Source organism: Taudactylus pleione, unplaced genomic scaffold, assembly GCF_031769625.1.
Source record: "Taudactylus pleione unplaced genomic scaffold, aTauple2 ptg000863l, whole genome shotgun sequence".
Classification (NCBI taxonomy): Eukaryota; Metazoa; Chordata; class Amphibia; order Anura; family Myobatrachidae; genus Taudactylus; species Taudactylus pleione.
In genome coordinates this window covers 66378-89670 of record NW_028285265.1, presented here as the reverse complement: position 1 = coordinate 89670, position 23293 = coordinate 66378, and the positions used below count along the sequence as shown (strand labels likewise).

The 23293-nt window shown below is 45.9% G+C and overlaps 1 protein-coding gene across 1 annotated transcript in view; it reads right to left on the bottom strand.

The window, feature by feature from the left end:
* ADCK5 (aarF domain containing kinase 5) overlaps positions 1–23293 on the bottom strand; it is a 183621-nt gene that overhangs the window by 108705 nt on the left and 51623 nt on the right. Inside the window, 1 exon segment of the mRNA XM_088458901.1 lies at positions 12997–13072. Within this exon segment, the coding sequence (XP_088315027.1) occupies positions 12997–13072 (76 nt within the window).

Genomic DNA, 23293 nt, shown 5'->3' with positions numbered 1-23293 from the left:
GGCTGAGTTTCCATGTACTGTGACTGTATTACATTGGCTGAGTTTCCCTGTTCTGTGACTGTATTACATTGGCTGAGTCTCCATGTTCTGTGTCTGTATTACATTGGCTGAGTGTCCATGTTCTGTGACTGTATTACATTGGCTGAGTTTCCATCATGTTCTGTGACTGTATTACATTGTCTGAGTGTCCATGTTCTGTGACTGTATTACATTGGCTGAGTGTCCATGTTCTGTGACTGTAATACATTGGCTGAGTGTCCATGTTCTGTGACTGTATTACATTGGCTGAGTTTCCCTGTTCTGTGACTGTATTACATTGGCTGAGTGTCCATGTTCTGTGACTGTATTACATTGGCTGAGTGTCCATGTTCTGTGACTGTATTACATTGGCTGAGTTTCCATGTTCTGTGACTGTATTACATTGGCTGAGATTCCATGTTCTGTGACTGTATTACATTGGCTGAGTGTCCATGTTCTGTGACTGTATTACATTGGCTGAGTGTCCATGTTCTGTGACTGTATTACATTGGCTGAGTTTCCATGTTCTGTGACTGTATTACATTGGCTGAGTTTCCCTGTTCTGTGACTGTATTACATTGGCTGAGTTTCCCTGTTCTGTGACTGTATTACATTGGCTGAGTTTCCATGTTCTGTGACTGTATTACATTGGCTGAGTTTCCATGTTCTGTGACTGTATTACATTGGGAGAGTTTCCATGTTCTGTGACTGTATTACATTGGCTGAGTTTCCATGTTCTGTGACTGTATTACATTGGCTGAGTTTCCATGTTCTGTGACTGTATTACATTGGCTGAGTTTCCATGTTCTGTGACTGTATTACATTGGCTGAGTTTCCATGTTCTGTTACATTATTACATTGGCTGAGTTTCCATCATGTTCTGTGACTGTATTACATTGGCTGAGTTTCCATGTTCTGTTACATTATTACATTGGCTGAGTTTCCATCATGTTCTGTGACTGTATTACATTGGCTGAGTGTCCATGTTCTGTGACTGTATTACATTGGCTGAGTTTCCATGTTCTGTGACTGTATTACATTGGCTAAGTTTCCATGTTCTGTGACTGTATTACATTGGCTGAGCTTCCTCTGTTCTGTGACTGTATTACATTGGCTGAGTTTCCCTGTTCTGTAACTGTATTACATTGGCGGAGTTTCCATGTTCTGTGACTGTATTACATTGGCTGAGTTTCCATCATGTTCTGTGACTGTATTACATTGGCTGAGTTTCCATCATGTTCTGTGACTGTATTACACTGGCTGAGTATCCATCATGTTCTGTGACTGTATTACATTGGCTGAGTTTCCCTGTTCTGTGACTATATTACATTGGCTGAGTGTCCATGTTCTGTGACTGTATTACATTGGCTGAGTTTCCCTGTTCTGTGACTGTATTACATTGGCTGAGTTTCCTCTGTTCTGTGACTGTATTACATTGGCTGAGTTTCCTCTGTTCTGTGACTGTATTACATTGGCTGAGTGTCCATGTTCTGTGACTGTATTACATTGGCTGAGTGTCCATGTTCTGTGTCTGTATTACATTGGCTGAGTGTCCATGTTCTGTGACTGTATTACATTGGCTGAGTTTCCATGTTCTGTGACTGTATTACATTGGCTGAGATTCCATGTTCTGTGACTGTATTACATTGGCGGAGTTTCCATGTTCTGTGACTGTATTACATTGGCTGAGTTTCCATGTTCTGTGACTGTATTACATTGGCTGAGTTTCCCTGTTCTGTGACTGTATTACATTGGCGGAGTTTCCATGTTCTGTGACTGTATTACATTGGCTGAGTTTCCATCATGTTCTGTGACTGTATTACATTGGCTGAGTTTCCATCATGTTCTGTGACTGTATTACATTGGCTGAGTTTCCATGTTCTGTGACTGTATTACATTGGCTGAGTTTCCATCATGTTCTGTGACTGTATTACATTGGCTGAGTTTCCATCATGTTCTGTGACTGTATTACATTGGCTGAGTGTCCATGTTCTGTGACTGTATTACATTGGCTGAGTTTCCATCATGTTCTGTGTCTGTATTACATTGGCTGAGTTTCCATGTTCTGTGTCTGTATTACATTGGCTGAGTCTCCATGTACTGTGACTGTATTACATTGGCTGAGTTTCCCTGTTCTGTGACTGTATTACATTGGCTGAGATTCCATGTTCTGTGACTGTATTACATTGGCTGAGTTTCCCTGTTCTGTGACTGTATTACATTGGCTGAGTGTCCATGTTCTGTGACTGTATTACATTGGCTGAGTGTCCATGTTCTGTGACTGTATTACATTGGCTGAGTTTCCCTGTTCTGTGACTGTATTACATTGGCTGAGTTTCCATGTTCTGTGACTGAATTACATTGGCTGAGTGTCCATGTTCTGTGACTGTATTACATTGGCTGAGTTTCCCTGTTCTGTGACTGTATTACATTGGCTGAGTGTCCATGTTCTGTGACTGTATTACATTGGCTGAGTCTCCATGTTCTGTGACTGTATTACATTGGCTGAGTTTCCATGTTCTGTGACTGTATTACATTGGCTGAGATTCCATGTTCTGTGACTGTATTACATTGGCTGAGTCTCCATGTACTGTGACTGTATTACATTGGCTGAGTTTCCCTGTTCTGTGACTGTATTACATTGGCTGAGTTTCCATGTTCTGTGACTGTATTACATTGGCTGAGTTTCCTCTGTTCTGTGACTGTATTACATTGGCTGAGTTTCCCTGTTCTGTGACTGTATTACATTGGCTGAGTGTCCATGTTCTGTGACTGTATTACATTGGCTGAGTTTCCATGTTCTGTGACTGTATTACATTGGCTGAGTGTCCATGTTCTGTGACTGTATTACATTGGCTGAGTTTCCATGTTCTGTGACTGTATTACATTGGCTGAGTTTCCATGTTCTGTGACTGTATTACATTGGCTGAGTTTCCATGATCTGTGACTGTACTACATTGGCTGAGATTCCATGTTCTGTGACTGTATTACATTGGCTGAGTTTCCCTGTTCTGTGACTGTATTACATTGGCTGAGTCTCCATCATGTTCTGTGACTGTATTACATTGGCTGAGTGTCCATGTTCTGTGACTGTATTACATTGGCTGAGTCTCCATCATGTTCTGTGACTGTATTACATTGTCTGAGTGTCCATGTTCTGTGACTATATTACATTGGCTGAGTTTCCATGTTCTGTGACTGTATTACATTGTCTGAGTGTCCATGTTCTGTGACTGTATTACATTGGCTGAGTGTCCATGTTCTGTGACTGTATTACATTGGCTGAGTGTCCATGTTCTGTGACTGTATTACATTGGCTGAGTGTCCATGTTCTGTGACTGTATTACATTGGCTGAGTTTCCATGTTCTGTGACTGTATTACATTGGCTGAGATTCCCTGTACTGTGACTGTATTATATTGTCTGAGTTTCCATGTACTGTGACTGTATTACATTGGCTGAGTGTCCATGTTCTGTGACTGTATTACATTGGCTGAGTGTCCATGTTCTGTGACTGTATTACATTGGCTGAGTTTCCATGTTCTGTGACTGTATTACATTGGCTGAGATTCCCTGTTCTATGACTGTATTACATTGGCTGAGATTCCCTGTACTGTGACTGTATTACATTGTCTGAGTGTCCATGTTCTGTGACTGTATTACATTGGCTGAGTGTCCATGTTCTGTGACTGTATTACATTGGCTGAGTTTCCCTGTTCTGTGACTGTATTACATTGGCTGAGTGTCCATGTTCTGTGACTGTATTACATTGGCTGAGTTTCCCTGTTCTGTGACTGTATTACATTGTCTGAGTTTCCATGTACTGTGACTGTATTACATTGTCTGAGTGTCCATGTTCTGTGACTGTATTACATTGGCTGAGTGTCCATGTTATGTGACTGTATTACATTGGCTGAGTGTCCATGTTCTGTGACTGTATTACATTGGCTGAGTTTCCCTGTTCTGTGACTGTATTACATTGGCTGAGTGTCCATGTTCTGTGACTGTATTACATTGGCTGAGTTTCCCTGTTCTGTGACTGTATTACATTGTCTGAGTTTCCATGTACTGTGACTGTATTACATTGTCTGAGTGTCCATGTTCTGTGACTGTATTACATTGGCTGAGTGTCCATGTTCTGTGACTGTATTACATTGGCTGAGTGTCCATGTTCTGTGACTGTATTACATTGGCTGAGTTTCCATGTTCTGTGACTGTATTACATTGGCTGAGTCTCCATGTTCTGTGACTGTATTACATTGGCTGAGTCTCCATGTTCTGTGACTGTATTACATTGGCTGAGTCTCCATGTTCTGTGACTGTATTACATTGGCTGAGTCTCCATGTTCTGTGACTGTATTACATTGGCTGAGTTTCCATGTTCTGTGACTGTATTACATTGGCTGAGTTTCCATGTTCTGTGACTGTATTACATTGGCTGAGTGTCCATGTTATGTGACTGTATTACATTGGCTGAGTGTCCATGTTCTGTGACTGTATTACATTGGCTGAGTTTCCCTGTTCTGTGACTGTATTACATTGCCTGAGTGTCCATGTTCTGTGACTGTATTACATTGGCTGAGTTTCCCTGTTCTGTGACTGTATTACATTGGCTGAGTTTCCCTGTTCTGTGACTGTATTACATTGGCTGAGTTTCCATGTTCTGTGACTGTATTACATTGGCTGAGTTTCCATGTTCTGTGACTGTATTATATTGGCTGAGTTTCCATGTTCTGTGACTGTATTACATTGGCTGAGTTTCCATGTTCTGTGACTGTATTACATTGGCTGAGTTTCCTCTGTTCTGTGACTGTATTACATTGGCTGAGTCTCCATGTACTGTGACTGTATTACATTGGCTGAGTCTCCATGTTCTGTGACTGTATTACATTGGCTGAGTTTCCCTGTTCTGTGACTGTATTACATTGGCTGAGTCTCCATGTTCTGTGACTGTATTACATTGGCTGAGTCTCCATGTTCTGTGACTGTATTACATTGGCTGATATTCCATGTTCTGTGACTGTATTACATTGGCTGAGTGTCCATGTTCTGTGACTGTATTACATTGGCTGAGTTTCCATGTTCTGTGACTGTATTACATTGGCTGAGTTTCCTCTGTTCTGTGACTGTATTACATTGGCTGCAATTCCCTGTTCTGTGACTGTATTACATTGGCTGAGTGTCCATGTTCTGTGACTGTATTACATTGGCTGAGATTCCCTGTTCTGTGACTGTATTACATTGGCTGAGATTCCCTGTACTGTGACTGTATTACATTGGCTGAGTTTCCATGTTATGTGACTGTATTACATTGGTTGAGTTTCCTCTGTTCTGTGACTGTATTACATTGGCTGAGTTTCCATGTTCTGTGACTGTATTACATTGGCTGAGTTTCCATGTTCTGTGACTGTATTACATTGCCTGAGTGTCCATGTTCTGTGACTGTATTACATTGGCTGAGTTTCCCTGTTCTGTGACTGTATTACATTGGCTGAGTCTCCATGTTCTGTGACTGTATTACATTGGCTGAGTCTCCATGTTCTGTGACTGTATTACATTGCCTGAGTTTCCATGTTCTGTGACTGTATTACATTGGCTGAGTGTCCATGTTCTGTGACTGTATTACATTGGCTGAGTGTCCATGTTCTGTGACTGTATTACATTGGCTGAGTTTCCATGTTCTGTGACTATTACATTGGCTGCAATTCCCTGTTCTGTGACTGTATTACATTGGCTGAGTTTCCATCATGTTCTGTGACTGTATTACATTGGCTGAGTTTCCATCATGTTCTGTGACTGTATTACATTGGCTGAGTCTCCATGTTCTGTGACTGTATTACATTGGCTGAGTTTCCTCTGTTCTGTGACTGTATTACATTGGCTGAGTTTCCATGTTCTGTGACTGTATTACATTGGCTGAGTTTCCTCTGTTCTGTGACTGTATTACATTGGCTGAGTTTCCCTGTTCTGTGACTGTATTACATTGGCTGAGATTCCATGTTCTGTGACTGTATTACATTGGCTGAGTTTCCATGTTCTGTGACTGTATTACATTGGCTGAGTGTCCATGTTCTGTGACTGTATTACATTGGCTGAGTCTCCATGTTCTGTGACTGTATTACATTGGCTGAGTTTCCCTGTTCTGTGACTATATTACATTGGCTGAGTTTCCATGTTCTGTGACTGTATTACATTGGCTGAGTTTCCCTGTTCTGTGACTATATTACATTGGCTGAGTTTCCATGTTCTGTGACTGTATTACATTGGCTGAGTGTCCATGTACTGTGACTGTATTACATTGGCTGAGTTTCCATGTTCTGTGACTGTATTACATTGGCTGAGTTTCCATGTTCTGTGACTGTATTACATTGTCTGAGTTTCCATCATGTTCTGTGACTGTATTACATTGGCTGAGTTTCCATGTTCTGTGACTGTATTACATTGGCTGAGATTCCATGTTCTGTGACTGTATTACATTGGCTGAGTTTCCTCTGTTCTGTGACTGTATTACATTGGCTGAGTTTCCATGTTCTGTGACTGTATTACATTGGCTGAGTTTCCATGTTCTGTGACTGTATTACATTGGCTGAGTGTCCATCATATTCTGTGACTGTATTACATTGGCTGAGTGTCCATGTTCTGTGACTGTATTACATTGGCTGAGTTTCCCTGTTCTGTGACTGTATTACATTGGCTGAGTCTCCATGTTCTGTGACTGTATTACATTGGCTGAGTCTCCATGTTCTGTGACTGTATTACATTGGCTGAGTTTCCATCATGTTCTGTGACTGTATTACATTGGCTGAGTTTCCATGTACTGTGACTGTATTACATTGGCTGAGATTCCTCTGTTCTGTGACTGTATTACATTGGCAGACTTTCCATGTTCTGTGACTGTATTACATTGGCTGAGTTTCCCTGTTCTGTGACTGTATTACATTGGCAGACTTTCCATGTTCTGTGACTGTATTACATTGGCTGAGTTTCCTCTGTTCTGTGACTGTATTACATTGGCTGAGTTTCCATGTTCTGTGACTGTATTACATTGGCTGAGTTTCCATGTTCTGTGACTGTATTACATTGGCTGAGTCTCCATGTTCTGTGACTGTATTACATTGGCTGAGTCTCCATGTTCTGTGACTGTATTACATTGGCTGAGTTTCCATGTTCTGTTACATTATTACATTGGCTGAGTTTCCATGTTCTGTGACTGTATTACATTGGCTGAGTCTCCATGTTCTGTGACTGTATTACATTGGCTGAGTTTCCATGTTCTGTGACTGTATTACATTGGCTGAGTTTCCATGTACTGTGACTGTATTACACTGGCTGAGTTTCCATGTTCTGTGACTGTATTACATTGGCTGAGTTTCCATGTTCTGTGACTGTATTACATTGGCTGAGTGTCCATGTTCTGTGACTGTATTACATTGGCTGAGTGTCCATGTTCTGTGACTGTATTACATTGGCTGAGTCTCCCTGTTCTGTGACTGTATTACATTGGCTGAGTTTCCATGTTCTGTGACTGTATTACATTGGCTGAGTCTCCATGTTCTGTGACTGTATTACATTGGCTGAGTTTCCTCTGTTCTGTGACTGTATTACATTGGCTGAGCTTCCTCTGTTCTGTGACTGTATTACATTGGCTGAGTTTCCCTGTTCTGTGACTGTATTACATTGGCTGAGTTTCCATGTTCTGTGACTGTATTACATTGGCTGAGTTTCCATGTTCTGTGACTGTATTACATTGGCTGAGTTTCCATGTTCTGTGACTGTATTACATTGGCTGAGTTTCCATGTTCTGTGACTGTATTACATTGGCTGAGTTTCCCTGTTCTGTGACTGTATTACATTGGCTGAGATTCCATGTTCTGTGACTGTATTACATTGGCTGAGTTTCCATGTTCTGTGACTGTATTACATTGGCTGAGTTTCCATGTTCTGTGACTGTATTACATTGGCTGAGTTTCCCTGTTCTGTGACTGTATTACATTGGCTGAGTTTCCTCTGTTCTGTGACTGTATTACATTGGCTGAGTTTCCCTGTTCTGTGACTGTATTACATTGGCTGAGTGTCCATGTTCTGTGACATTATTACATTGGCTGAGTGTCCATGTTCTGTGACTGTATTACATTGGCTGAGTTTCCATGTTCTGTGACTGTATTACATTGGCTGAGTTTCCTCTGTTCTGTGACTGTATTACATTGGCTGAGTTTCCCTGTTCTGTGACTGTATTACATTGGCTGAGTTTCCTCTGTTCTGTGTCTGTATTACATTGGCTGAGTTTCCATGTTCTGTGACTGTATTACATTGGCTGAGTGTCCATGTTCTGTGACATTATTACATTGGCTGAGTTTCCCTGTTCTGTGACTGTATTACATTGGCTGAGTTTCCTCTGTTCTGTGACTGTATTACATTGGCTGAGTTTCCATGTTCTGTGACTGTATTACATTGGCTGAGTTTCCCTGTTCTGTGACTGTATTACATTGGCTGAGATTCCATGTTCTGTGACTGTATTACATTGGCTGAGTGTCCATGTTCTGTGACTGTATTACATTGGCTGAGTTTCCATGTTCTGTGACTGTATTACATTGGCTGAGTCTCCCTGTTCTGTGACTGTATTATATTGGCTGAGTTTCCATGTTCTGTGACTGTATTACATTGGCTGAGTTTCCTCTGTTCTGTGACTGTATTACATTGTCTGAGTTTCCCTGTTCTGTGACTGTATTACATTGGCTGAGTTTCCCTGTTCTGTGACTGTATTACATTGGCTGAGTTTCCTCTGTTCTGTGACTGTATTACATTGGCTGAGTTTCCATGTTCTGTGACTGTATTACATTGGCTGAGTTTCCATGTTCTGTGACTGTATTACATTGGCTGAGTTTCCATGTTCTGTGACTGTATTACATTGGCTGAGTTTCCATGTTCTGTGACTGTATTACATTGGCTGAGTTTCCCTGTTCTGTGACTGTATTACATTGGCTGAGTCTCCATGTTCTGTGACTGTATTACATTGGCTGAGATTCCATGTTCTGTGGCTGTATTACATTGGCTGAGTTTCCTCTGTTCTGTGACTGTATTACATTGGCTGAGTTTCCCTGTTCTGTGACTGTATTACATTGGCTGAGTTTCCCTGTTCTGTGACTGTATTACATTGGCTGAGTTTCCCTGTTCTGTGACTGTATTACATTGGCTGAGTGTCCATGTTCTGTGACTGTATTACATTGGCTGAGTTTCCATGTTCTGTGACTGTATTACATTGGCTGAGTGTCCATGTTCTGTGACTGTATTACATTGGCTGAGTTTCCATGTTCTGTGACTGTATTACATTGGCTGAGTTTCCATGTTCTGTGACTGTATTACATTGGCTGAGTTTCCTCTGTTCTGTGACTGTATTACATTGGCTGAGTTTCCTCTGTTCTGTGACTGTATTACATTGGCTGAGTTTCCATGTACTGTGACTGTATTACATTGGCTGAGTTTCCATGTTCTGTGACTGTATTACATTGGCTGAGTTTCCTCTGTTCTGTGACTGTATTACATTGGCTGAGTTTCCATGTTCTGTGACTGTATTACATTGTCTGAGTTTCCATGTTCTGTGACTGTATTACATTGGCTGAGTTTCCATGTTCTGTGACATTATTACATTGGCTGAGTTTCCATGTTCTGTAACTGTATTACATTGGCTGAGTTTCCTCTGTTCTGTGACTGTATTACATTGGCTGAGTTTCCCTGTTCTGTGACTGTATTACATTGGCTGAGTTTCCATGTTCTGTGACATTATTACATTGGCTGAGTTTCCATCATGTTCTGTGACTGTATTACATTGGCTGAGTTTCCTCTGTTCTGTGTCTGTATTACATTGGCTGAGTCTCCATGTTCTGTGACTGTATTACATTGGCTGAGTTTCCCTGTTCTGTGACTGTATTACATTGGCTGAGTTTCCATGTTCTGTGACATTATTACATTGGCTGAGTTTCCATCATGTTCTGTGACTGTATTACATTGGCTGAGTTTCCATGTTCTGTGACTGTATTACATTGGCTGAGATTCCATGTTCTGTGACTGTATTACATTGGCTGAGTTTCCTCTGTTCTGTGACTGTTTTACATTGGCTGAGTTTCCTCTGTTCTGTGACTGTATTACATTGGCTGAGTTTCCTCTGTTCTGTGACTGTATTACATTGGCTGAGCTTCCTCTGTTCTGTGACTGTATTACATTGGCTGAGATTCCATGTTCTGTGACTGTATTACATTGGCTGAGTTTCCATGTTCTGTGACTGTATTACATTGGCTGAGTTTCCCTGTTCTGTGACTGTATTACATTGGCTGAGTTTCCATGTTCTGTGACTGTATTACATTGGCTGAGTTTCCCTGTTCTGTGACTGTTTTACATTGGCTGAGTTTCCTCTGTTCTGTGACTGTTTTACATTGGCTGAGTTTCCATCATGTTCTGTGACTGTATTACATTGGCTGAGTTTCCTCTGTTCTGTGACTGTATTACATTGGCTGAGTTTCCATGTTCTGTGACTGTATTACATTGGCTGAGTTTCCATGTTCTGTGACTGTATTACATTGGCTGAGTTTCCATGTTCTGTGACATTATTACATTGGCTGAGTTTCCTCTGTTCTGTGACTGTATTACATTGGCTGAGTTTCCATGTTTTGTGACTGTATTACATTGGCTGAGTTTCCATGTTCTGTGACTGTATTACATTGGCTGAGTTTCCTCTGTTCTGTGACTGTATTACATTGGCTGAGTTTCCCTGTTCTGTGACTGTATTACATTGGCTGAGTTTCCCTGTTCTGTGACTGTATTACATTGGCTGAGTGTCCATGTTCTGTGACATTATTACATTGGCTGAGTGTCCATGTTCTGTGACTGTATTACATTGGCTGAGATTCCATCATGTTCTGTGACATTATTACATTGGCTGAGTTTCCCTGTTCTGTGACTGTATTACATTGGCTGAGATTCCATCATGTTCTGTGACTGTATTACATTGGCTGAGTTTCCTCTGTTCTGTGACTGTATTACATTGGCTGAGTTTCCCTGTTCTGTGACTGTATTACATTGGCTGAGTTTCCCTGTTCTGTGACTGTATTACATTGGCTGAGTGTCCATGTTCTGTGACATTATTACATTGGCTGAGTGTCCATGTTCTGTGACATTATTACATTGGCTGAGTTTCCCTGTTCTGTGACTGTATTACATTGGCTGAGTTTCCATGTTCTGTGACTGTATTACATTGGCTGAGTCTCCATGTTCTGTGACTGTATGACATAGACTGAGTTTCCATGTTCTGTGACTGTATTACATTGGCTGAGTTTCCATGTTCTGTGACTGTATTACATTGGCTGAGTTTCCATGTTCTGTGACTGTATTACATTGGCTGAGTTTCCATGTTCTGTGACTGTATTACATTGGCTGAGTGTCCATGTTCTGTGACTGTATTACATTGGCTGAGTTTCCCTGTTCTGTGACCGTATTACATTGGCTGAGTGTCCATGTTCTGTGACTGTATTACATTGGCTGAGTTTCCATGTTCTGTGACTGTATTACATTGGCTGAGTTTCCCTGTTCTGTGACTGTATTACATTGGCTGAGTTTCCATGTTCTGTGACTGTATTACATTGGCTGAGTTTCCCTGTTCTGTGACCGTATTACATTGGCTGAGTGTCCATGTTCTGTGACTGTATTACATTGGCTGAGTTTCCATGTTCTGTGACTGTATTACATTGGCTGAGTTTCCCTGTTCTGTGACTGTATTACATTGGCTGAGTGTACATGTCCTGTGACTGTATTACATTGGCTGAGTTTCCATGTTCTGTTACATTATTACATAGGCTGAGTGTCCATGTTCTGTGACTGTATTACATTGGCTGCAATTCCCTGTTCTGTGACTGTATTACATAGGCTGAGTGTCCATGTTCTGTGACTGTATTACATTGGCTGAGTGTCCATGTTCTGTGACTATTACATTGGCTGCAATTCCCTGTTCTGTGACTGTATTACATAGGCTGAGTGTCCATGTTCTGTGACTGTATTACATTGGCTGAGTCTCCATGTTCTGTGACTGTATTACATTGGCTGAGTTTCCATGTTCTGTGACTGTATTACATTGGCTGAGTGTCCATGTTCTGTGACTATTACATTGGCTGCAATTCCCTGTTCTGTGACTGTATTACATTGTCTGATATTCCATGTTCTGTGACTGTATTACATTGGCTGAGTGTCCATGTTCTGTGACTGTATTACATTGGCTGAGTGTCCATGTTCTGTGACTGTATTACATTGGCTGCAATTCCATGTTCTGTGACTGTATTACATTGTCTGATATTCCATGTGCTGTGACTGTATTACATTGGCTGCAATTCCATGTTCTGTGACTGTATTACATTGGCTGAGTTTCCATGTTCTGTGACTTTATTACATTTTCTAAACTCTCACCCTATTACATTTGGCCCTATATCTTGATATATATTAGAAAAATAAATTTTACAACTGGTGCAGACTCATTACCCATGTTACCAGAACGGTATTAGGAACAGAGGGGCCCGCTGCTGTGTATTACAGAACAGAGGGGCCTCCTGCTGTGTATTACAGAACGGAGGGGCCCCCTGCTGTGTATTACAGAACAGAGGGGCCCGCTGCTGTGTATTACAGAACAGAGGGGCCTCCTGCTGTGTATTACAGAACGGAGGGGCCCCCTGCTGTGTATTACAGAACGGAGGGGCCACCTGCTGTGTATTACAGAACGGAGGGGCCCCCTGCTGTGTATTACAGGTGGGTCACCACTCCCAGTGAATGAATGTTTACCCTCCGGCTGGCTGGAGGAAGCTGGGAATGACATGCTGTAATGTGTATATGATATAATGTGACCATAGAATTGTCGGATATTATTGGTCACATAATTCTCCGGTCACAGCACGATAAAGTGACAACAGCCTATTGATAACAGGTCCGATGTCGCCCTCACCTCATCCGTCTTGCGCAGAGTCACATTTCTCGTCCACCAGTAGTCCATGGAAATCTGCGAGGCGATCTTCAGAGACCTGGGCACACACAGGGGGGGAGAGAGGATGAGGGCTGGGGCGCTGCGTTACACATATTATACTTTCCATATCTTCTCCAGTGCAAAGACTGAGGTCTCCTCTCTGTAACCAATATCAGGCAGGAGAAGAGAGAGGGTTTCTCTAAGGTGGGTTATATCAGTGACTGAGAGTAGTGAGTGCTCCCTATTACATCAATAAGCAATAGCCTAAGGTGTGTTATATCAGGGACTGAGAGTAGGGAGTGCTCTCTATTACATCAATAAGCAATAGCCTAAGGTGGGTTATATCAGGGACAGAGTAGGGAGTGCTCTCTATTACATCAATAAGCAATAGCCTAAGGTGGGTTATATCAGGGCCTGTGAGTAGTGAGTGCTCCCTATTACATCAATAAGCAATAGCCTAAGGTGTGTTATATCAGGGACTGAGAGTAGGGAGTGCTCCCTATTACATCAATAAGCAATAGCCTAAGGTGTGTTATATCAGGGACTGAGAGTAGGGAGTGCTCCCTATTACATCAATAAGCAATAGCCTAAGGTGTGTTATATCAGGGACAGAGTAGGGAGTGCTCTCTATTACATCAATAAGCAATAGCCTAAGGTGGGTTATATCAGGGACAGAGTAGGGAGTGCTCTCTATTACATCAATAAGCAATAGCCTAAGGTGGGTTATATCAGGGCCTGTGAGTAGTGAGTGCTCCCTATTACATCAATAAGCAATAGCCTAAGGTGTGTTATATCAGGGACTGAGAGTAGGGAGTGCTCCCTATTACATCAATAAGCAATAGCCTAAGGTGGGTTATATCAGGGTCTGTGAGTAGGGAGTGCTCCCTATTACATCAATAAGCAATAGCCTAAGGTGGGTTATATCAGGGCCTGTGAGTAGGGAGTGCTCCCTATTGCATCAATAAGCAATAGCCTAAGGTGGGTTATATCAGGGACTGAGAGTAGGGAGTGCTCCTTATTACATCAATAAGCAATAGCCTAAGGTGGGTTATATCAGGGCCTGTGAGTAGGGAGTGCTCCCTATTGCATCAATAAGCAATAGCCTAAGGTGGGTTATATCAGTGACTGTGAGTAGGGAGTGCTCCCTATTACATCAATAAGCAATAGCCTAAGGTGGGTTATATTAGGGTCTGTGAGTAGTGAGTGCTCCCTATTACATCAATAAGCAATAGCCTAAGGTGGGTTATATCAGGGCCTGTGAGTAGGGAGTGCTCCCTATTACATCAATAAGCAATAGCCTAAGGTGGGTTATATCAGGGACTGAGAGTAGGGAGTGCTCCCTATTACATCAATAAGCAATAGCCTAAGGTGGGTTATATTAGGGTCTGTGAGTAGTGAGTGCTCCCTATTACATCAATAAGCAATAGCCTAAGGTGGGTTATATCAGGGACAGAGTAGGGAGTGCTCCCTATTACATCAATAAGCAATAGCCTAAGGTGGGTTATATTAGGGTCTGTGAGTAGTGAGTGCTCCCTATTACATCAATAAGCAATAGCCTAAGGCAGGAATGAGGAAGAGCAGAAGGTAGACCGACCTACACATACTGGTCCAACACCCTGGAACGGTAAAGGAAGACTGGAACAGAGTAAAAATCCATGACAGCCTGGTGCGTTAGGGTGGGCGGCCTGTGTCCCCTATGGAGTTCAGTTCGAGGAAAAGGACTTTACCAGGTAAGACATAAGTCTCCTTTTCTTCTACAAAATCCATAGGGGACACAGGCTTAGACCATGGGAGGTCCCAAAGTATCCCATTACGGGAGGGGATGCGCCGGAGCTGAGCTGAGAACCCCTTCAGCCAAAAGCCAAGTCCGCAGCAGCGAAGGTGTCAAATGAACAGAACCGGAATAAAGCATGGGCAGAGGACCATAGGGTCTCTCTACGAAGCTGCTCAGCTGGGGCACATCTGGCGAGCCACCCAAGAAGTACAATCGGGTGAAAAATATCCAACTGCAAAGACGGAACATAAAGGACAGTCATCGCGGAAGAGTGACGGAAAATGAAACGGAGCTGCTAAGTACCACGTGGAAACCAGCCAGTCCCATTTACGAAATTCGTATATGACTAAAGGAGGTCTGTCCATGGAAAACCCAAATCCGAACCACATAGATCCGGAGGGCCAGCACAATCCAAAGAGGACTCCTTCGCAGAAAAAAAGGTGCCTGAGCACAAGAACCAAACAGTCCTGGTGACGAGTAACCGAGGGACTGCCGAAGAAAGGTAGCCAAAGCAAATTCAAAGAAAAGCCTAGTCCCAGCCAAAAAAAAAACCCCAGGGGAGGGACAGGACAACGCTCATAGAACATTCGCCGGGAGCAGGAAAGCGGTCATCCATGTAAGCCAACAAATGTCTGCAGAGCCCAAGGGCTCAAAGGGCGACGACTAAAGAGCTCGAAGCACCAAAGACAAAGTCCAAGGAACAACACCTACCGAGGAAGGAAAGTTGAAGGAAAGTTCGGACGTCAGTCATCAGAGGAAACTGTCTCTAAAGAAAACAAAGTGTGGAAACTGGCAACTTCCAAGAAGAAAGGCGGAGGAACAAGTCGGCTCCACCTGCGAGAGGACACAAGAGAGAGAACCCTCTGGGAAAAAAATTCCAGTCGGAACCCCAAGCGAAAGTAAATCCGCCCAAGCAGTGATCAAGTCTCACAGAGGAGAACGTACGGGCATACAACATAGTACAAGTGAGCGACCTGGAGAACGCGACGGGCCAGATTCGGATGGAAACACGGGGCCCTGAGACAGAAGATCTGGTCACAAGGAAGATGATACAGCAAAGCGTTGATAGAAGATCTGCGTACCAAGCTCACCAAGGCCCATAGGAGGCAACCAGGATTACCATGCCTCCCTCCCACTACAACACGTGGAGGACCAATGGATTCACAAAATTGGAGAGAAGGAACTCCTGCCGGTACAGCAAGATGTCCACCCGAAGAGCCGCCGGAACCCTGGTACGGGAGTAGTACCTCGATAGCTTGTGTTCGTGCCAAGATGCCACCAAGGTGATGTCCGGCCACCCCCAGCGAAGAACTAAGATCCGAAAGGCATCTGGACAAAGCCCCCATTCACCTGGGTAGATGCCCAGGTGGCCAAGGAAGCTCTCTCTTCCCCAACCCGTACTCTGGGAAGGAAAACTACCGACAGAGCCAGAAGTTGACACACTGCCCAGATGAAAACACAATTCACCTTCTTCAATGCGCCGTGACAGCGAGTGCCACTGGTTTATGTAGGCAATGGCTGTCACGTTATCGGATTGTACATGGACCAGACCATGCTGTAGGAGAAGCCGAGCAAGGCAGAGAGCTCTGAAGATTGTTCGGAGATCCACAAAGTTAATCGGCACCCGGCTCACATAGTTGTTCACTGACCATGGAAGGTTGTTGACATCGGTGGTGAGGATCCTGTGTGGAATCCCAGAAAGGTGTGATCTATTGGTGGGACTTGTACCACAGGGACCATCCTCCATCTGAAGGGGCCAGGAGTGAAACTGGGCGTACTCTGTCATGACGAATGTGGAGACAAACGAGCCCAGGATCTGAATGTAAGAGCGTATTGACACTCAGCGATGACTAAAAATCCTGTTAGTCCTAGCCTATAGGTCCCAAGATTTTCTGGTAAGAGGAAGACCTGCTGAACCTTGTAATCCAGCAAAGCCCCAGAAAGTAAATCTCCTGCGACGGAGTCCAGGTGGAATACGTACCATTGTTTTCCGTGGGACTGGAGGAGACCTACTGGGAGACTGATGTGTTCCTTGAGAACAGACGGAGCAAGGATCAAAAGGTTGTTTTAGAGAAGGTAGAAACCTGAAGCCCCTGCAATGATTTACCATGAGTTTTGTTAAAAGTCGATGGGCTCTGGAAAAACCAAATTGCAATGTCTGAAAATGAGAATGCTCCTCTCGGACCGCAAGCCAAAAGGAAACTCTGGTGACTGGACTGGATAGGAAATGGCAAATAGGCCCAACGGAAATCCAAGGAGGCCCTGAGATCCCCCATAGCAATTGCCAGAATGATGGATAGACTCCATAGCTCTCCAAAAAGCTGAGGATTTCCAGGTGATGAAAGAAGAGACTGGCAAAAAGTCACACTCAGGAGGCCAGCATGGCATGAACAGCCCAGTTGGAAAAAAATCTGTTTGTGAACAAGCCTGCGGGCGAAACGCGTGTCAGCACAGGCCTGATCAGCTGACCGGAGTCATGTGACTGCCACTGTACAACACGCCTCAGACGCTGCACAGTATACACTAGCTTGTTGCAGCCTGGAACAAGGCAGCTGATCAGACGGCTGAAGGCGGGGCAGCGCTCACTATTTTTGCTGATGCAGACTACATTATACTGTACAGGTACCTTTCTATCCCCTCTGGTGGCAGTGTGACTGATCTGGGGCGCATTTGAGGTTCTGCAATGCTTATGTAACAGAGCCCACCTAACACCCTACAGGTCCTTAACACACACCACTACCCTGTTGTTTCCATGGACACTAAACTCTCCACTCTCTCATCACTCGCCCGGCACTTATTCTGAGTGAAAGCAGAAGTGGGAAGTTATTCTATGTGCCTACTTTCCTTCTTTCAGCTACTTATATATATATATTTTTTGATGTTATACACAAATGTGATTCCAATATCAAAGGTTGAGACTTGTGTATTCTATGTGTCTCACAGAACAAGCAATTGATGATTTTCAACACTGTTGTCTATTTGTGCCAAGCCCTGCACCATTCTTACACTGACTGTAGATTGCATGCTAGGCTTTAACAGGGAGCCTGTCTAACACCTAAACTGTGTTTTGTGACAATTAGACACAGAGGGGTAAGAGATACCCGCTTTGTGTTTATTATGTACACTGATGACATGCATAGATGTGATCTCAATGTTAATGGTTGAGACTTGTATAATATGTGTACTTTACAAACCTAGCAAATGATGATCTTTAAAGCTGTTATCCATTTGTGCCAAGCCTAGACTCATTACACTGATTGCAGACTGCATGCTAGGCCTCAATTAGTAGCGTGATAAATATCTGACTGTGGTTTATGATATTTAGACAGAGGCACCATTATCCATCATTTAGAAATAAGTGGATTTATTATGTGATTACATTCCTACCTAAGCTTATTGTTAAACAACAGGGATATGTGTGGTCACCATTGGTAAGGGATACCTGCTTTGTGTTTAGTGTTTTTCCACACTTACCTTGTCTGCGGCTGCCAGCCTTCACCATCTCTTCAGAGAGATAGGCTATATTTTCGCCCTAACCTTTTTTCCCTGCGATAAGAATATTGATTGGATACTTCAGGCAGGATTTATTATATTATATGTTATATGTTTATGTTCGTCTTTTTGTCTTGTCTTGGTATTCAGTATTTCCAGTGCTGTTAGCACCAGTATTTTAATCAATTATTCATCATATCATTTCAAACTACTATTTAAGAGTGCCCCACTAAAAGAGTCCACTTCACCTGCCTGTGTAGGGACATTTTTTCTGTTTATAATAATTGACTTTTGGGAGCACCACCAACAATCTCAATTCAACAGGAGGTTCTTCTCCAGTAATTTGTATCTATATTTCTATTCTACTTTTTCTCTTGTGCAGAATCCTTTTTCCCAAATTTCCCCTTCCCCCCCATTCTATAAATATATATCCCTTGCTGATGAAGCGTCCCATTGTCTGTGCCCTGGTGGTCTAGCAGAGGCACCAGGCGGCCTGGGCGACCGCAGTCAGCAAAACCGGCGGTAACAGTCGCTGCAGCACAGCTCTTACCTCTGAGCACCGTCTGTGCTCCTTCCCCGGTGTACGGCTGCGGGTCCCCGGTGTGTGCTGGGGGACCGGCCGAGGTCACTGACCCAGTCGCCAGCACAGGTGCCCTATACGACGCCTAGCGCTGCCTACTCATAAATAAAAAATAGCAAAATATATCAAATTAAATAAAAAGAGCAGTCTCTAACATGTGCCTGCTCCTGCGAGGCCCCAACCTGAACTGGCCTGTCTGGGGCTGGGGTATACGTGGGGGGAAGCAAAGGCTGCTGGGAGAAGAAGCTTAACTATTTGGTGCCAGACTCCTCCTGCTCCACCTATACCCACGGTCTAAGCCTGTATCCCCTATGGATTGTGGGCCTGATTCAGAGCCGGATGCTCTTTCAGATCGCTCGCTCTGAATCAGGGCGGCATTTTTTTTTTGCGAGCAGCCAGGTGATGGTCACGATGGTTGCGACCATCGGGCTTGCGACGAGACCCTTGTGGTAGGGTCTCATCCATCGCAAGCTCCAGTGAGCTTCCGGCTCTAATAGAGCCGGAAGCTCACTACTGAGGCCACCCCCAAACGGCAGCGATTCCTTCGGGAACGCCTCAGTTTGGCCAGCCACTCCCCCGCCCGCCTCCAAAAGGGGGCGAGCTGGCACTCACAATCGACAGCTGCCCCGTTTTGGTGCGAGACCCGTAGCGACAAAGCGACTGTCGCTGGACGGGTTTTGCGCATACGCAGTGGGGGACCATCGACCCGCTTGCGAGAGTTGTGCGCTCGCTAGGGGGTCTGAATCAGGCCCTGAGTACAATAAGTAGACAGTAGAGATCGGCTGCCCTGTTCACTACTGTGCCCGGCTTCCCCACACTCCCTGCCCTGGCTGCCGCTTCCCCCCACTGGCTCCCGCTTCCCCGCACTCCCCCCCACTGGATGCCACTTCCCCGCACTCCCCCCCACTGGATGCCGCTTCCCCGCACTCCCCCCCCACTGGATGCCGCTTCCCCGCACTCCCCCCCACTGGATGCCGCTTCCCCGCACTCCCCCCCACTGGATGCCGCTTCCCCGCACTCCCCCCCACTGGATGCCGCTTCCCCGCACTCCCCCCCCACTGGATGCCGCTTCCCCGCACTCCCCCCCACTGGATGCCGCTTCTCCGCACTCCCCCCCACTGGATGCCGCTTCTCCGCACTCCCCCCCACTGGATGCCGCTTCTCCGCACTCCCCCCCACTGGATGCCGCTTCCCCGCACTCCCCCCACTGGTTGCCGCTTCCCCGCACTCCCCCCACTGGCTGCCGCTTCCCCGCACTCCCCCCACTGGCTGCCGCTTCCCCGCACTCCCCCCACTGGCTGCCGCTTCCCCGCCCTGGCTGCCGCTTCCCCGCACTCCCCGCAATGGCTGCTGCTTCCCCGCACTCCCCGCCCTGGCTGACGCTTCCCCGCCCTGGCTGCCGCTTCCCCGCACTCCCCGCAATGGCTGCCGCTTCCCCGCACTCCCAGCAATGGCTGCCGCTTCCCCGCACTCCCCGCAATGGCTGCAGCTTCCCCGCACTCCCCGCAATGGCTGCAGCTTCCCCGCACTCCCCGCAATGGCTGCAGCTTCCCCGCACTGGCTGCCGCTTCCCCGCACTCCCCGCAATGGCTGCCGCTTCCCCGCACTGGCTGCCGCTTCCCCACACTCCAGCATGTCTGAGAAGAAGAGGAGGAGGAGGAGGAAGAGCTGATTGAAGGTGTGATTATTGGACTAATTAGGCTGTATGGAAACTTCTAATTGCTTAATTAGTCATTAGGGGGGGGTCTGCAAGGGACAATAAGGATTTAAGGAAAAATTAAACCTGCTCTGGAAGCGCAGAAAATAAGTGAAAACCTGCATCCGCTTGTAATCTGGCACAGGAGAGCAGGCAGAGATGGAGGGCAGACGTGAGCAGTGACGCTGTGAGACGCGCGTGTGGCCATGTCACGGTCCGCCAGAACCAGGCCAGGAGAGCAGGCCGAGATGGAGGGCAGACGTGAGCAGTGACGCTGTGAGACACGCGTGTGGCCATGTCACTGTCCGCCAGAACCAGACCAGGAGAGCAGACAGGGATGGCATGCAGACGTGAGCAGTGACGCTGTGAGACACGCGTGTGGCCATGTCACTGTCCCCCAGAACCAGGCCAGGAGAGCAGGTAGAGATGGAGGGCAGACGTGAGCAGTGACGCCGTGAGACACGCGTGTGGCCATGTCACTGTCCGCCAGAACCAGACCAGGAGAGCAGACAGGGATGGAGGGCAGACGTGAGCAGTGACGTGTTGTAGGCGAATGATGGGTGATTAGCAGTTATGGAAGGAAATCGTACAGAAAACAAGAGATATGGTAAGAACTTACCTTTGTTATCTCTGTTTCTACGAAGTCCATAGGGTCCACAGGGTTGACCTTGGGGTATAGCTGGATCTGGATCCACAGGCACCACGCAGTTAAAGCTTTCAATGCTCCCAGGATGCACTTGGGTCTGTCCTCCTCTATACCCCGCCCCCGAGCCACAGGCACCTCAGTTGGTAAGCAGCCCAGGCCGGAGGAGGAGACTAAACAGAGAGAAGGAAGACTGGAACACACAAGAACCATACTCACAGAAATGGGAGACGGGAAACCGGTGACCAGCCACACAGCCCATATGAAGCCAGGTGCATCAGGGCGGGCGCCCTGTGGACCCTATGGACTTCGTAGAAACAGAGATAACAAAGGTAAGTTCTTACCATATCTCTTGTTTTCTACTTCAGGGTCCATAGGGGGTCCACAGGGTTGACCTTGGGGATGTCCCAAAGCAGTTCAACTAAGGGGCGGGGACGCTCCTGAGCAAAAAGGAGAATCCTGCACCCGAAGGATGCATCCTGAGAGACGAAGGTGTCAAATGCATAAAACCTCAAAAATGTCTGAATTGAAGACCAAGTGGCTGCCTTGCACAGCTGAACAGCAGAAGCGCCACGTCTAGCAGCCCAAGAGGGACCCACAGAACGAGTGGAATGAGCCTTAACAGAGGGCGGAACAGGTAAACGTTCCTGTATATAAGCCTCCCTAATAACAGATCAAAGCCAACGGGCTAACGTTTGTTTGTTGGCAGGCCAACCCCTCTTATGAAAACCAAAGAGGACAAACAAGGAATCGGACTTACAGAAGCCGTCCAATCAACATAAACTCTGAGAGCACGGACAACGTCCAATGAAGCCTCACCAGCTGTAAGATCAGGAGATTGAAAAGCTGGCACCACAAGTTCCTGATTGATGTGGAACTTAGAGACTACTTTAGGCAAAAACTCAGGACGAGTACGAAGCACGGCCCTGTCCTGGTGAAAAATTAGGAAGGGGGGACTACAGGAAAGTGCCCCCAACTCGGATACCCCCCTGGCTGAAGCAACTGCCAGGAGAAACACAATCTTCAGTGTTAACCACTTGAGGTCAACGGACTCAAGAGGCTCAAAGGGAGGTCCGTGCAGAACCCGAAGAACCACCGCCAAGTCCCATGGAGCCACCGGAAGCACAAAGGGAGGTTGAATCCTAAGCACACCTTGGAAAAAGGAGTGAACATCAGGCAGGGTAGCGATCAGTCATTGGAACCAAACAGACAGAGCCGATACATGAACCTTCAGGGAAGCAAGACGTAAGTCCAGGTCAAGACCTGACTGCAGAAATGCCAAAATCCTAGAAACCCTGAACACTTGAGGATCAAAGTTTCTGGACTCACACCACTGAAAGTAAGTGTGCCACACGCTGTGGTAAATCCTTCCAGAGGCAGGCTTGCGCGCTCTCAGCATGGTTCCGATGACAGAGGTAGAAAAACCCCGGGACCTTAAGACGACTGTCTCAAGAGCCACGCCGTCAAAGACAGCCGACCCAGATCCGGGTAAAGGCAAGGCCTCTGAGACAGCAGGTCCCGACGCAGAGGCAGAAGGAACGGAGCGTCTACGGACAAGCTCCTGAGATCGGAGTACCGACGTCTGGGCCACGCTGGAGCCACCAGCAGAAACGTGCCCCCGTCCTGTTTGATCTTTCTGAGTACCTGAGGTAGTAGGGAGATCGGAGGGAACAGGTACGCCAGGTGAAACGTCCATTTCACCGACAGCGCGTCCACTAGGCTTGCGCCTGCATCTCTTGTCATTGAGCCGTACACGGGCAACTTGCAGTTGTGACGGGAGGCCATCAGGTCCAACTCCGGCAGTCCCCATTTGTCCACGAGAAGTTGAAACACCTCTGGGTGAAGCGACCATTCCCCGGGATGCACGTCGTGACGGCTGAGGAAGTCTGTCTCCCAGTTGAGGACTCCCGGGATGAAGACTGCCGAGATAGCTGGAAGGTGGCACTCCGCCCAAGCCAGGATCTGAGACACCTCTGACATCGCAGCTCAACTGCGAGTCCCTCCCTGGTGATTTATGTACGCTACCGTGGTAGCGTTGTCCGATTGCACCTGAACTGCTCTTCCGTGAAGAACGGTGCCTGACGACAGTAGAGC